This window comes from Rhinichthys klamathensis, unplaced genomic scaffold (assembly GCF_029890125.1).
Source record: "Rhinichthys klamathensis goyatoka isolate OS25496 unplaced genomic scaffold, OSU_Roscu_1.1 h1tg000816l_1, whole genome shotgun sequence".
NCBI classification, from domain to species: domain Eukaryota; kingdom Metazoa; phylum Chordata; class Actinopteri; order Cypriniformes; family Leuciscidae; genus Rhinichthys; species Rhinichthys klamathensis.
Window position 1 is genome coordinate 76,242 of NW_026607203.1, and position 15,494 is coordinate 91,735.

The window sequence follows — 15,494 nt, forward strand, 5'->3', positions numbered from 1 at the left end:
AAGTCCTTATGTCCTCTACAGTGGACATGTATGAAATCAATGCCCTGTTTTGTAACAGAAAGTCCTATTTTGATTAGAAAACCCATAACATTTTTCTGAAATGTTGATTTATGACAAACAATTTGAAAAGTTGTCAGATTTAAATGATAATTACTCAATATTATCATATTTTTTGCATATTGAGTGCTAAATTTGATCACTAAATTAATGTCAGACATTTTTAAAAACCAAGAAGTTGCTGTCCTCTAATCATTTGGTATCTCTGAAAAGCCCTGAATGTGCTCTTTAGGACATTCAGGACAGACTTAAAACTGTGACATTTATGGTGTCAGAGAATTTCCCCACTATTCAAACCACAAGAGGCCATTTTGAAATGCTTTATTGAGTGCTGAAGTCAATATGGGTTAATTTGTTCATATGGGTGGATTGTGCATTCCAACAAAGCGCAGTTTCACAAAGCCATTCTTGCATTTTTCAAGATCCCATGACCTTGAGATACGTCCTGCTTCCAAGTAAACATACTGGCTGGCAATCACGAAAATAACAATTACTCCCAAAATAATGAACAAGATGAATAGATGTCTGATAGCTCTTCTCAAAAGGCTTTGTTCCTTCTGTTGGAAAGGACTCTCAGATTCCTTACTGCCTATTTCAGTCTGTTTGACGGTCTCCTGCATCTGCTTCTCAGTTTCTTGAGAGCCACGTTCTTGAGTGTCTGCATGGCATTTCTTCTGATGATGTCCCTGACCAATTGGATGGATGACGGAGGAAGCTGTTGGTGATGAGGTCCTTGATGAAATGGAACAGAGTGCACACAATTCATCTCCTTTCTTCTAAAGAAATCATTTAATGCAACTGTGTAGGCCTATGGTTTCTTATTGTAATAGAAAAACACCTGAATAAATTGTAGACATCTTAGATGAAATGAATACAATCTTAGATCCCAATTTTAGGTTACACTTTATTTTAAGGTGCCATTTGTTACAGTGTAATTAAATAGGCCTATTTAAGTACTGAGTAATATTATTTAACTACACTTACTATAGGGATAGGGTATGATTTGGTTGAGGCCGGGTTAGTTGCATGTAAGTCAATTGTGCATAATTTACTGTATACTTTGGTAAGTACATGTAACATGTAACAAGGACACTAAAATAAAGTGTTACCCAATATCATTAGCACATATTCAGCAGTGCATCAATGAAACGTACTCATATAAAGAGGAAAAGGAAGTTTACCTTGCAAGCTGTTCCTGGGTTAAATTTAGGTTCGTCGTTCCATGCATACTAATGAGTAATCTGAAAACCGTTCGAGAACGGCAGTGACAGCCGGCCTTGACTTTGTTCATGGCCGAAGATGTCTCAATGACCTATGAGATAGACATTGTAATATCATTCCAATTGTCATTCAGTATAGCTATAGTTTGAATTATAAACTGACTTTCAGGGGGTTCACGATTATTTTAAAGGCATTTCAAACGCTAAAAAAACGGGTCATCTAATCTGTGGAAGTTCGTCTCGCGAAATGCATTGCCCATTTGGGTCAACTGAGATAATAAAAAAAAAAGACTAGAACATTTTGTTAGAATTTAGATGCGTAAATATAAGAGACTGTTTACAGTAGCCATAACTTATTTGTCAGGATTAATCGACGTATTCAGAAACTTTGAAAGCTTTATGTAACTTCTGTCTTTACTGAAACTTTTGAACCCTGCTTGACATAGGCTATTAACGTGTAACGTAATATTATTTAAAAAAAAGATTCCTTCGCTTCCTGAATTCAGTTACGTTTACCTCAAATTCAAACGAAGACATCAGAAGAGAAACAAACCTAATAGCCCTAGTTAATGTGTTCAGAATAAATCAAACTCAGTCACTAGCCTCTTGCTTTTTCAAGTCCGTCTTCTGTTGCATGTCTGTTCCGTGTTACGGCTAAGGGACAAAACACAAATCACTAATTTGACGAATGATCCCGGAACATAATTCAAATTCATAAGACTAGTGTTGCCATGGCTACCTTATCACCGCAGTCGAACGCGACATTCTCACCCACCCAAGTCAACTGAACCTATCAGACTAAACACTAAACAAATTTGTCATCCATCTTATTGGGAATATTGAAACGTTTGATAACACGTCAACTCCTTCCTAAAACATAAAGACATCTATTTTAATCATATTGTAATTTACTGGAATACTTGTTTCTGATTGGTCAATAGCATCATCTCATCACGCCTCTATTTATAGAAGCCCTTTCTTTTTTTTTAAATAAACTAAAATCAATATTTATTTATGCATTTATTTATTTACAAAGATTTTTAATTGGCTTTTAAGATGCCGTTCATTTTTATTTAGATTAACTTTTTTTAAAGTAGGCCAACAAATCAACTATTTTAAAAGAACTAGCCTGAGGGAGTAGCTTCTCTCAGATTAGCGATTAGCTCATATGAGTGATTAGCCTCTCCTAGTGTGAGCAGCATATCAATTTCAGACTATTTTTCGCATTTATTCGACAAGAACTGAGTGTTGACTTTTTATGTCCTAAATAAGGCCCATGTTAGCATTTCACAGCCATAATTACACTCTCTTTGTCCCTCAGGTCTATTATGAGATCACAATAAAGAAAACCATGATTTGACTCATTATCATATGACGCATGATGACCACAACTGAATACTTATTACACTTATCCGATTTGTGGTGGACTTTCTTTTCTTATCTGAAGAAGACTCCCTATAGTGATTCAGATCCAGTATATATTCAGCTATTTTCAAATTAGCATTAGCCTTTTAGTCATGGTTAGCAAATGAGCAAAAACAAACAAATTCTCTATTCTTGTCACACGTTTGTTCTTTTTATGTGTTCAGATTTGTCTCTAGGGAAACCAACCTAGTATAGGTACCATAAACCTTTTTATTTTAGTAAAACAAGTTTATTTTAGAGTCTATTAACCGGCAGAGCATTTCCTCCTTTTGCGCCATTTAACATTATTGTCACTTTTGATGGATATTGTGGTTCCACACAGCTGTCAGTTTCTCACCTCTGCTGAGCATAAATGCTTGCTGTGTTTCCGATGGAACCAAAGATATACACTCTGCTTGGATGTCACGTTGTGTTTAGCTATAGGGACTGGATGAAATAGAAGTGCAAGACAAGGTAATGTGATTCAAATGAGAGTATTTTTGTCAAAATGTCATGAGGAAAATTCGGGCTTTACACTCGTAAAAATAAAGTTTCCAAAAATGTTTTTTTTTTTTATAGCGATGCCATAGAAGAACTATTTTGGTTCCCCAGAGAACCTTTCAATGAACAGTTCTAAAAAGAACCACTTTTATATTATTTTTAAGAATTATTTTAAATTATCTTTAAATATTTTTTAAACTTTTTTTCTCCACATTATGTACATTTTGGGCAAGTTCCATGGATGTTAAAGGTTCTTTATGGAACCACATGCTAATAAAGAGCCTTTATTTTTTGAGAGTGGTATAGTTAACGCATCAAATGAGGTGCAATAGGAGGCTGAACAATAAAGTTAGCGCTCAAATTATCTGTCACACACAGTGTTTCTCTTCGTGGTCATATGCAGCCCTGGAAGTATGCATGTTGATTTCATGAAGTGACCATGTGTAAATGCTCCCCAATAAACATCTTGTGGTTTTTGTTTGTCTTTGTTTCAGACTGATCTACGGTGGCCGAGACAGCTCAACGCGCTGCAACTGAAGCAAACACATGCAAATAGAGAAAAACGTGTGCAAAGTATTTGGAGCACACGTGTGTTGTGAAACTGATGAAGATGTTTTCTTAATTTGCAGGTGTTTTTTTTATTTGCACGCGTTTTTTTTCTATTTGCATGTGTTTTTTTCTATTTGCATGCGTTTTATTTTATTTGCATGTGTTTTTTTCTATTTGCACGCGTTGTTTTCTATTTGCATGTGTTTTCTTCTATTTGCATGCGTTTTCTTCAGTTGCAGCGCGTTGAGCTCTCTCGGCCACCGTATCTCTCGGCCACCGTACTGATCTCATGAAATGGCGTATGTATGACACGCGAATTCGTATTTCTATTTTTGGCGTGCTATCAACACGCATAATCGCTTTTCAGCGTGTTTATCAACGCCGTTGACTTAACGTTACATTACTGTATATATAAATATATGACCTACCCCAGCCCCGTCCCTAAACCTACCCGTCACTGGGGTTAATACCATCTATGAGTCTTCCCCTACCATCCTAGGAAAAAAAATATCGCTCCACAGACGTAGATATACTTTTTGCTTCGTTTCGCTCGGACATTTAACGGCGTACACATACACGCGGAATCTTTAGTAGGCCTCCTTCGGTCGTTTGTCGACCATGGGTATTGCGCCCTAAGAGTTCGTAGTGTTGCGACTAAAACAGCATCGTCGGTGGCTGGTGAGTCCAATGCGGGAATGACAGTCTCTGCTGCACAAAGTGCAGATGTAGTTGGTCGTGGCTTGATGTCCGTGTGTGCGTGTCTTCCGACTAGTTCTTCTCTCCTCTGCTAGCTTCAAGATCTTCTCCTCGCCTGTATTTAGCTGTTTCTTGAGCATACAGCGCCAGCTGCTGCGGTTAGCTGCAATGTCCTCCCAGATATCTGTATTGATGTCCAAGGCTTTCATGTCTTGCTTGCAGACATCTTTGTATCTCAACTGGGGGCGACCTTTGGGTCTTTTGCTGTATGCGAGTTCACCATAGAGGATGTCCTTGGTGATCCGCCCATCTTCCATACGGCGCATGTGGCCAAGCCAGCGCAGTCTGCGTTGTCTGAGCAGCGTGTACATGGTGGGGAGGCCGGCACGGGCGAGCACCTGGGCGTTGGGCACTTTGTCTTTCCAGCTGATACCAAGGATGCGGCGAAGACATCGCATGTGGTAGCTGTTCAGCTTTTGCTCTTGCTTGGCATATGTTGTCCAGGATTCACTCCCGTACAGGAGGGTGCTGACTATGCAGGCTTTGTACACTGCCATCTTGGTTTGGGTGGTCAGCTTGGGGTTTTCCCAGACGCGAGTGGTCAGTCGTCCTAGAGTTGTTGTAGCCCTGCCGATGCGTTTGTTGATTTCGGCATCTAAGGACAAGTTGTCGCTGATGGTGGAACCCAGGTAGGTGAACTGGTGGACCACTTCAAGTTCGTAATTGTCGATGGTAATGATAGGTGGTGTGTCCACATCTTGGCCCAGCACATTCGTCTTCTTCAGGTTGATAGTTAAACCGAAGTCTTTACAGGCCCTGGAGAATCTGTCCATCAGACACTGTAGATCTTGTTCAGTGTGAGAGCTGACTGCTGCGTCATCGGCAAAGAGCGTGTCTCTAATGATGGATCTGACGCACCTTGGTTTTTGCTCTGAGTCTTGCGATGTTGTAGAGTCTGCAGTCTGATCTTGTGTGCATGTACACCCCTTCGGTTGAATTCCCAAAAGCATGTTTTAGGAGAAGGGAGAAGAGGATTCCGAAGAGGGTTGGGGCAAGGACACAACCTTGCTTCACGCCGCTTTTGATGTCAAATGGTTCAGACATGCTGCCATCGTACTGGATGGTTGCCTTCATACCGTCATGAAAAGATCTGATCATGCTATGAAGCTTCGGGGGGCATCCAATCTTCAGGAGGATGTTGAAGAGCCCATCCCGGCTAACTAGGTCGAAAGCCTTGGTCAGGTCTATGAAGGCGACGTAAAGGGGCTTCTGCTTTTCCCTACACTTCTCCTGTAGTTGGCGAAGGGAGAAGATCATGTCCACTGTAGAACGATCTGCTCGAAAGCCACATTGGGACTCGGGGTAGACACGTTCTGCCAGCTGTTGAAGTCGTACTAACAGCACTCTAGCATACAGTTTGCCCACAATGCACAAAAGGGAGATGCCTCTGTAGTTGTTGCAGTCACTCCTAGCGCCTTTGTTTTTGTAAAGGGTGACCATTTTGGCGTCTCTCATGTCTTGCGGAACACCGCCTTCACTCCAACACTGACAAAGGATGTTAAATAGAGGCTGCAAAAGGGTGGCCTTGCAGTGCCTGATCAGGTCTGGGGGGATGCCATCATTCCCAGGGGCTTTGCCGCAGGCTAAGCTGTTGATGGCCTTGCTGAGTTCTGCCAGTGTTGGTTCAGCGTCTAACTCCTCCATGGTGGGCAGAGGATCGATGGCGTCCAGTGCTGAGTTGACAACGATGTTCTCTCTGGAGTAGAGCTCGGAATAGTATTCCACCCATCTCTCCATCTGCTTGGTTTTGTCGGTGATCACCTTTCCGCAGCTGGTTTTCAGGGATGCAGTTTTGCTCTGAGTTGGTCCGAGAGCTTTCTTGATGCCCTCGTACATGCCCCTGATGTTACCTGTTGCTGCTGCCTTCTGAATGACGTGACTGAGCTCCTGCCAGTACTCGTTGGCGCATCTTCTTGCTGTCTGCTGTACTTTGCTCCTGGCTGATCTAAGTGCTTGAAGGTTTTTCCCACCTGGTGAGCGTTTATATTCAGCAAGGGCAGCACGCTTTGCTTCAATAACAGGGGTCAACTCCGCCAACTTGGCATCAAACCAGTCACAGTTCTTGAAGGTCTTTCTCCCATAGGTAGCAAGAGCTGATTTCTGAATTGCCTCGCGCAGGAGGTTCCATGATGCGGATGCGGTGTTGCATGGGTAGCCTGCAGACAGAGCATCCCCAAGAGACTTTGTGAATTCCTCAAGCCTCTCTGAATGTTGCATCTTAGTTGTGTCAATGCGTGGCTTCCCTACTTGTTTGGAGCGGTGGAGTTTCTTTGGTAGCAGCTTGATCTTGCAGCACACCAGTGAGTGATTCACAGAGGGTCACAGTCAGCACTATGGAATGAGCGGGCGAGAAGCACATACTTAAGGCTTGTACGTCTGGTGATGACCATGTCGAGCTGGTGCCAATGCTTGGATCGAGGGTGTCGCCATGACACTCTGTGTTGTGGCTTCGTCTGGAAATAGGTGTTGGTCACGCAGAGGCCATGATAAGAGCAAAGCTCCAACAGGCGCTGCCCGTTCTCGTTAATCTTGCCAACTCCAAAGGAACCCAAGCAGGAAGGCCAAGATTTATGGTCTGCACCTACTCTGGCGTTGAAGTCGCCAAGGAGGACGAGGTGTTCGCTGCTGTGGATGTTTTTGATGGCGTCATTCAGGTTGGTGTAGAACTCATCTTTTGCCTCAGGTGTGGAGGTCAAGGTTGGGGCATAGGCGCTGATGAGTGTTACTGGTCCCTCAGATGTATGGAGGCGAAGAGTCAGCATGCGTTCTGACCCCTTGTCACTTGGTTCAACCATCTCCAGCAAGGTGTTCCTCACTGCAAACCCTACTCCGTGCTCTCTGCGTTCCTCTGCGCTCTTTCCTTGTCAGAAGAAGGTGTAATCCTTTTCCTTCAAAGATCCTGATTCAGCCAGGCGTGTTTCTTGCAGAGCGGCTATATCTACCTTCAGTCTCAGTAGCTCGTTGTTAATGATCGCTGTCTTTCTTACGTCACTGATGTTCAAGAGGTCATCAAGTCCAGTTGTCATGGTGCGAACGTTCCAACATCCCAGATTAAGGACTGGTCTCTTCTTTTTGTTTTTTCTTTTGTAATTGCTTGGTGCAGAAATTTCGGTCTGCTTGTCGGATTTCCTTATCCCCATGCACCCAATGAGGAAGGCAGACCGTGGCGGGACAGCACCTTACTGGCTGGGGACTGCCCAGCTTGAGGCGGGCGGTAGCTAGCTGTCCAGTGAGATACAAAGATCTCTCCCACCGTCGGAAGCAACCCCTGGCGCCACACTCTACGCCAAACGACCATTTAGCTTATAACCGGTAGACTGCTGATTCCCGTGTTGTTTCGACGCTGTGAAGCGAAGCTGGAGTGTCCTCTCCAGGGCAAGGTAATATGGAAGACCAGCTGTTGCCCAAGTAGCGGGTCCCCCCTTCTCCACGGCACTGATTGATCCAACGGAGCGGCAGAACCGATACAGTTTGGGACCAGCGCCGTCGCAGGAGTTGCCAGAGTGAGATTGCGTTCAACCACACGCTGCCTATGGGACTCCAGCTCCAGATTTTTTCTCAAGGTTTACTCCTGAAGCCTTTTCCCAGGAAGAGATATAGCCGCAAGGCAGCGGAGGTTTTTGACAGAGTTTTCCTTCTCTGAATCACTCGGACGTTTAACGGCGTACACATACACGCAAAAGATTTCGGCCTAGACATACACGTGGATAGCTCAAAATGCGTATAGATAACACGCCACTTGACTTGAAAGTGGCGTGTATGTTTACGCAAAGTCATGATGTCATGTTTGTTTAGTACTCCAGCTGCACCCTAGAGAGTGTGGCCACGTCCAGTCTTTCACAGCAGTATTTTCAATGGAAAACTACAATTGATTGCATTAACAATAACTTTTGCTTAGAAATAATATGCACTTTTAGATGGTTATTATGCTGCTCTTGCCCTTTGGCATACAGACAAATAATTTAGACGTTAATTTGCACCAAACTGGTCTGACTCCAAGTTGATTAGGTTGGTGTGATTAGGTTATACTGTACACAGGGTCAAGAAAAGACGCTTGTATGAAATTTAACATAATCAACTGTATAATTTGGTTAGTAGTGAAATATGGCAGTTTAAGTAAAGGATCTCTGATAGTCACTCCAGATTGTTTGTTTTCCAAGACGATATGTTCAGGTTTGCTCAGAAGAACTGCATCAGAAAGACTCGTATTTATGCAACAAATAACAACACTCAGTTTCAGAGGTGTAAAGAGTAGCCTACCTGAAAACAATACTTCAGTAAAAGTAGATAACTTACAGGCAAATGACTCCATTATAAGTTACAAGTTGCCAATTGCACGGGAGTAAAAGTCTTAGGGCCTACAAAATCCAAACCAGATAGGCCTCTATATGTATTGTATTGATATGTATTGTAGGCCTACTTAAGTATTTGAAAGTATTTTACTCATAATCAGAGGTGGACAAAGCACACAAGTTGTGTGCTTTGTCCACCTCTGATTATGAGTAAAAGTACATATACTGTACATATACTTATATAAAGTACATATAAAGTACATATACTTGTACATATACTGTACAAGTTCATTGAGTGAAAGTACAGATACTACTGGTCAAATATTACTCTGTTACAAGTAAAAGTTGTAAAGACCGATTTTTACATACAGAAGTACTTGTTTATAAAAGTACTTAAGTATCAAAAGTAAAAACGTAAATGTCAATTGTTTTATTATTGTTGCATTGTTGTGCCTCTGAATCTATGCCTACCTACCTACCCTCATATCCATATCAAATTTATTTATAGAACAAATAAGTGCACTCAATAACGTCCACAAAGGTTTCGGACACCCAAATGGCTGTTCCCTCAAATAGTGCCCTATTTAAAGTTTTTGGGCTTTTAGTATGAATATGTTAGCCTTACTGTTATCTATAAGCTATGCGTGCTCCAAAACAATGACAAAATTAGCATTTAGAAGACCAAACCCAACGTTGAAAATGAAAATTCAGGTTGATGTCAGAATCCAACAGATTGACGTTAATCTCCAACGTTGGACAGACGTTGCATTGTGGTTGAAAATGAAAATCTGACATCAAACCGACTTTCATTTCCAACCAAAATCCAACGTCGGACAGACACTGAATGATGACGTCAATACGACGTCGGGTTCTGACGCCAATCTTACTGTATAAGTAGATTTTTTGAGTATCTATAAAATAAAGTAAGTATTTTACTCAAGTTACCTGCTCATAATGAATACATATACTTGTTTAAAAAATGTAGGCAAGTAGGGAGTAAAAGTTGCTAATAATTGTGGGTAACACTTTATTTTTAAGGTGACTTAGACGTTATACATTACGTACTTACTATATTAATAACAGTAAATTATGCATAATTACAAGTAACTAACTCTAAACCAAACCCTAACCGTAACTCTATAAGTATTAATTAATATTACTCAGTACTTATTTGAGTAGGCTAAGTACAATGTAACTACGTCACCCTAAAATAAAGTGTAATCTAACTTTGATGCTCAGTCAAACTCCAAAGTAGCAAAAAATATATTTAAGTATAACTAATTACATTTACTCAAATACTTTACACCACTGCTTAGTTTACTCTTTAACTTTGCTCTCAGATCTTACTTTTCCCTTTGAGTAAAATACTGTGGCTGCATCCAAAAAATTATAAGATGTGTGTGTGTATTATATAAATTAGTATAATTATGTATTTTCCCATATGCTGTCAGCAGATAAAAATCATGAATTATGTTAATCATAAAGAAAACCCTCGCATTTTTAATACAAAATGTGTATTTAACATTTATTCAATTGATTGTTCAGTTATCAAATGTAACTTCTGTAGCTTGTAATCGCATTATTGATGAAACTTTTTGGTGACGATAATACTGGGCATTTTCTGCACATACATTCTTCTGTTAGGATACATCACGATGAGCAGAAAATGTCCACCATGTCAGGTCACACAAGCACACAGTGTCAGATATCCTCTCACACACTCCTGCAATAACAAGCTAAAGCCTGCTGTCTTTTAGTGCTTTTAGAGCAATCTCCTCTGACTACCATCAAAGGAAATGGGACACATCACAAAATATAAATGATTAGGTCTGTTATAAGGCAGGATGAGGCTTAAGATCAGGAGGGCTGGGTGAATGTACCAACCCATTGTCAGAGGAGAAAAACAGCACAGGGACACGGCTGACGTCTCGAAGAACACGGTGGGAGACATTAGCGCGAAGCTCCATTTCACTCTGCTTCCCAGAAGTGTGCATCTCTCCGAAAGCCACATAACACCTTATTAGCATTTCAATGGTAGATTGGTGACAAGACAACCCTTGTGTGGAAGCTATTTAAATAATGGAGTGGGATTAGGGGTTTGAAATATGTATTCAAAAACTGGATTTCACCTCAGTGGATGGTCATGACTTCTGGTGTGATGAATGAAACAGGTCAGTGCGAAGAAATCATGCTAAATATTTCTTGCACATTACAAGTTTCCCTCAGAATAAGCACAAAGAGACGGCATGGAAAGACAGTCCACGTGCTGGAGTTTTGCATGGCAGGCTGGAAATTGATCTTTGTGGTCTTCACGTGCCATATGAATAACAGCTCAATTCATATGGATTAGTTTTACGATCTCTATGAACTTTTTGAAGCGTCAAAGACAGTGGTAGTTGGCAATGGAGGGACAGAAATCTCTCAGATTTCATCATAAAGATCTTAATTTGTGTTCTGAAGACGAACGAAAGTCTTACAGGTTTGGAATGACATGAGGGAGAGTTAACGGCAGTTTATATTCACCAAGAATAAACAGAACTGTAGTGTACGCTGTGTGGACGCTAATATAGTTATCGTTATGGTTATCAATAGTTATTGTTTTTTATGTGAACGGGGCTTAATTTGGTCATAGGCTATCAGTCAGAAATAAAGCATATGGCCTAGGGAAGTATAGCTTGAACATTCAAACCTTGTCATCGAATCAGGACAATGTCCTGCATGACACATGGCCTGTGTCCTAAACCTCTTGTTCTGGACTTTAATGAAAGCTTTATTGTGTTGTGTGTCAGACAGTAATTCTGAGCGAATACCCAAAGTGTGTCTGCCTCCTGTCAGTATCGACAAAACAGTCTTTACAAATGTTGTTTAAACTTCTGTGCTCCATGCTTTAAATTGAGTTAAAGGTCAAAGTTTCAGTTCTAACGGATACAAATGAGCCACATAACTCAGTGAGTCACAGAAATGGACACATAAAAAATAAATGCTAAAAAACAAAGTCTATCAAATAATTCTTAAATCTTTTTTCTTCAACCATTGATTAATATATATATATATATATATATATATATATATTATACAGTTCTAATTCATATATTATATACTTTATGTTAAAAAATATATCAAAATATATTTTATGCAGCTAGCTTAAGACACTCTACTCTGTCCTTTTCTTACAAAATAATGTCTAATTTTGTCTAATTTTGTCCAAAGAACTCTTTGTCAAAAGAACCCTGATAGAAGGCGGAAGTATATTGGCAAAAACCATTGACATGTGCAAATTACACTCAATTCATCAGTTATTTACTACCTTAGTAATAAAAGAGCACAACATTAGCAATTTCAAAACATTATAGTGTCACACTGCAATTATGGGTTATTTGAAAAGATAGGGCATAATAGCTCACACACTCTGCGAACACGTTTATCTTACTGTGATGCGCTAGTTCAACACGCTGGGAAAATGTTGCACAAAGCTCATAAACTTCTGTGTGGCAGCAATACCATGGCCATTTATGTCATAACATCGTTCCTACGATGCTTTCAAGATGTCCCATTTATTTTACAGCTTTGTTTTTTAATGTCACTCACTGATAAAAATCATGTTTGTTCCTTTCACAGACAGTCGTTTCTTTTGACTCTGTGGACTTAAACTTAAATTAAAGAGATTAAACTAGGCCTACAATTAAACACACTCTTCACACTCTCGCTAGTTTTAGTTTTTCTGCTGACAACATTTAACACTTAATCAAAAAGTAAGGTTCCAAAAGGGTTTTCACAGTGATGCCACTGAAGAACTATAGGTTCTCCAAAGAAACAGTTAAAGGTTCTTAAAATAACCATTGCTCATATAGTGTAAAGAACATTTGAATCATCCGAAGAACATTTTTCCACTATAAAGAACCTTTTGTGGAACGGAAAGGTTCCATAGATGTTAAAGGTTCTTTGTGGAACCATTGATGTCAAGAAAGAGCCTTCATTTTTAATAGTGCATAAATGCATTAGAGGTGGTAATTTTTTGTTGTTGTCCCAATGAAAAACATAATTTCTATCACATGACTAATTATTCTCTGATAGAAATGACAGTTGAGGAAAAAGACTTTTTATTTTGGAATAAAATTGACGACTTCTTTGCTCTTCACTGACAACAACTGCACTTATTTTAGGAACAAATAAAACTTTGTGGCTGAATTAATTACAAAAATCATAAAAATGTTTTCCCATAATAATTATTAAAATAAGATATAGTTTTTTTTTTTGCTTATCATCATAGTTTTATAAATGTCTATGTAAATAATTAATCATAAAAATGAAATGAACATAAGCTATTATAAATATTTTTAATTACAACATTGCTTTGTACATTTAATAATTCGTATTTTAATAGTAGTAGTTTTTCATATTTTAGGATTGAAAATCTGGGAGATGGGTAAAAAAAAATCCATTTCCTACTAAATCTATACATAAAGTACATTTGAAACTTTGCCAATAAAAAGGATGATAATAAAAACTTTACAATACAGCCAATTAGCAATAACAAACAATAAATAGCTTAATGGGCAGATGGATGGACGGACGGAAGGACAGACATACAGACAGACAGACAGATAGACAGACAGACAGACAGACAGACAGACAGACAGACAGACAGACAGACAGACAGACAGACAGACAGATAGATAGAAGTGTGTGAGAGGTGTGTTTGTTTCACTTCTCTCTCCTCACACACACACATCAGAGAGATGCAGTCACCCTCCTTCTGACAGAAACTCAATGCTGAAAGGAAACAAATGATATCAGCAGCACTGCCATAACACTCGTCTGTTCTGTGTGAACCCTTTCCTTTCATATGTGTGCTATACATGAGCAGGAGAGTCTGTGTATCTAAAGCGAGAGAGAAAAATAATATATTTGATTCATTCATGAATGAATAAATGCTACATGACAGAAATATGAAACACATAACACAGAAGACTATATAAGATAGACTATGAATGGAAAAAATAACGAAAATAGTTATAGATATTTTTAGTCTATTTGTATTCATAAAGGACAAAATCAAACGATTTAAACAAATAATAATAATAATAAGGTAGGCAATTCAAAACTCCCTCGTTGCTTAAATAAAATGTAAATACTCTATTGCTAGTAGTGTCTAATGAAACAACCATTTGTATATATTTAATCTATTTTAAACTAGGAAATAGTTTAAATTACATTAAATCCGAGATTAATACATGTTAAAAACATCCTCTCCCGCGCATGCGCGTCGAACATCAACTCAACCACGTATTAATCAAGCACGTCATCGCGCAACAGGCGATTTTAGGTGTCTCGTTAATCAGAAAAACTCAGTTCAGGTCATGGAGCTGCTCAAGAACAAACCTGAACAACTAATGTCAAATTCTCAGCATAACCAGCCAGGAAGACTGGATTTGACCCAAGGGGGTAATCCACCAGCCGGAAACTGAAGTCTCCCCGGGCGCCGCCATTGGCTAACAAGCCTTCACCTGCTGTTAGCATCCTATTGACTCCCATTCATTTTTGCGTCACTTTGACAGCGAATAACTTTACATCTGAGACGTTTAAAGACTCCATTTGTCCATTATTATTTTCTAAAGAAACACGACAATGTATAAAATGCTCCATTGCCTTGTATCTTACGTTGTGGCCACGTAGAAGCAATTTTAGTAAAAATAGGCTAACGATTGCGTCATAACACGCGACTCTCTGTCGCATAGAAGAGAAATGACCGTAAAGACAGATGTAGAAGCTCACAGGCAATCGGGGGGACGTGGAGGCATAAAGTCAAGGGAGAAACCCATAGAGAGTCATAAAGTTGCTCCTGCTGCAAGCTCATGAACAGCTAATACTCACGATCTCCGGCTCTGCAAGATTCAGAAGGGAATGATTCAGATTCCTCTTGGCACCGTCCGCTACTAGAAGACGTACAACTGTCAGTCAGGTTGCTCACGTCACAACTACGTCTTCAAGCTCAGTTTGAGCATGCGCAGTGCGCTTGGCAATCAGGAAGTGAGTGCTTCTATTTGACTTCACTTTTCTCCGTTGAAGTCTATGGGGTCGCTGTGTCCATTTCTTTTACTGTCTATGGATTTGACTGATTGATGTAACGGTAGTGCTCCAATTACAATCAACACTACACGCGACGGATTTAATGATAGATTTAAATCATTATTATTCCGTATGCCGATTTATCAGGTAACCTAAACGACCTAAAACCTTATTTATTGAGTAGCAGCCGCTACTAACAGTTTGTTACTCTTTTGTAGAGGATTTTTAAAGGGACAGTTCGTCCCAAATATGTAAAAGTTTGGAACACGAGTTAAAAAAATAAATAAATTCAGTAAATGAATTGCCTAGTGTTTACACAACCTATGCGTTACAACATAAAGAGAAATACATTAAGTTATGAAACTTAAGAATTTAAAGCCTTTCAAGTGTGACCGTGCGTATTTCCATGCTATTTTGCAGTATTTTACTGCCACCTATTGGATTCAAAGCAAAAATGCACTGTGTACTGACCTGCAAAATTAAGCCATGCAATTTGTTCCCTTCACAAAGCAAACTATCTAACGGATTTTTATAATGACCTATCCTGAATATTCCCTGATAAATCATGCCTACATGTAAACAGTAGACCAGTTGCCAGTGAGTGAAGAACAGCCAGTAGGAAATAATTCCACCATATTGATCTGGA

General features: G+C 39.6%; 1 protein-coding gene across 1 annotated transcript; it reads right to left on the reverse strand.

The window, feature by feature from the left end:
* Positions 1-362: 362 nt before the first annotated feature.
* On the reverse strand, positions 363-1,360 carry si:ch211-107e6.5 (uncharacterized). Its single transcript, XM_056243624.1, has 2 exons — positions 1,239-1,360; positions 363-789 (listed from the first exon to the last, which is right to left on the reverse strand). The coding sequence occupies exons 1-2, from the start codon at positions 1,346-1,348 to the stop codon at positions 414-416; spliced, it is 486 nt and encodes a 161-aa protein (XP_056099599.1). The 5' UTR covers positions 1,349-1,360; the 3' UTR covers positions 363-413.
* Between the last annotated feature and the right edge of the window lie 14,134 nt (positions 1,361-15,494).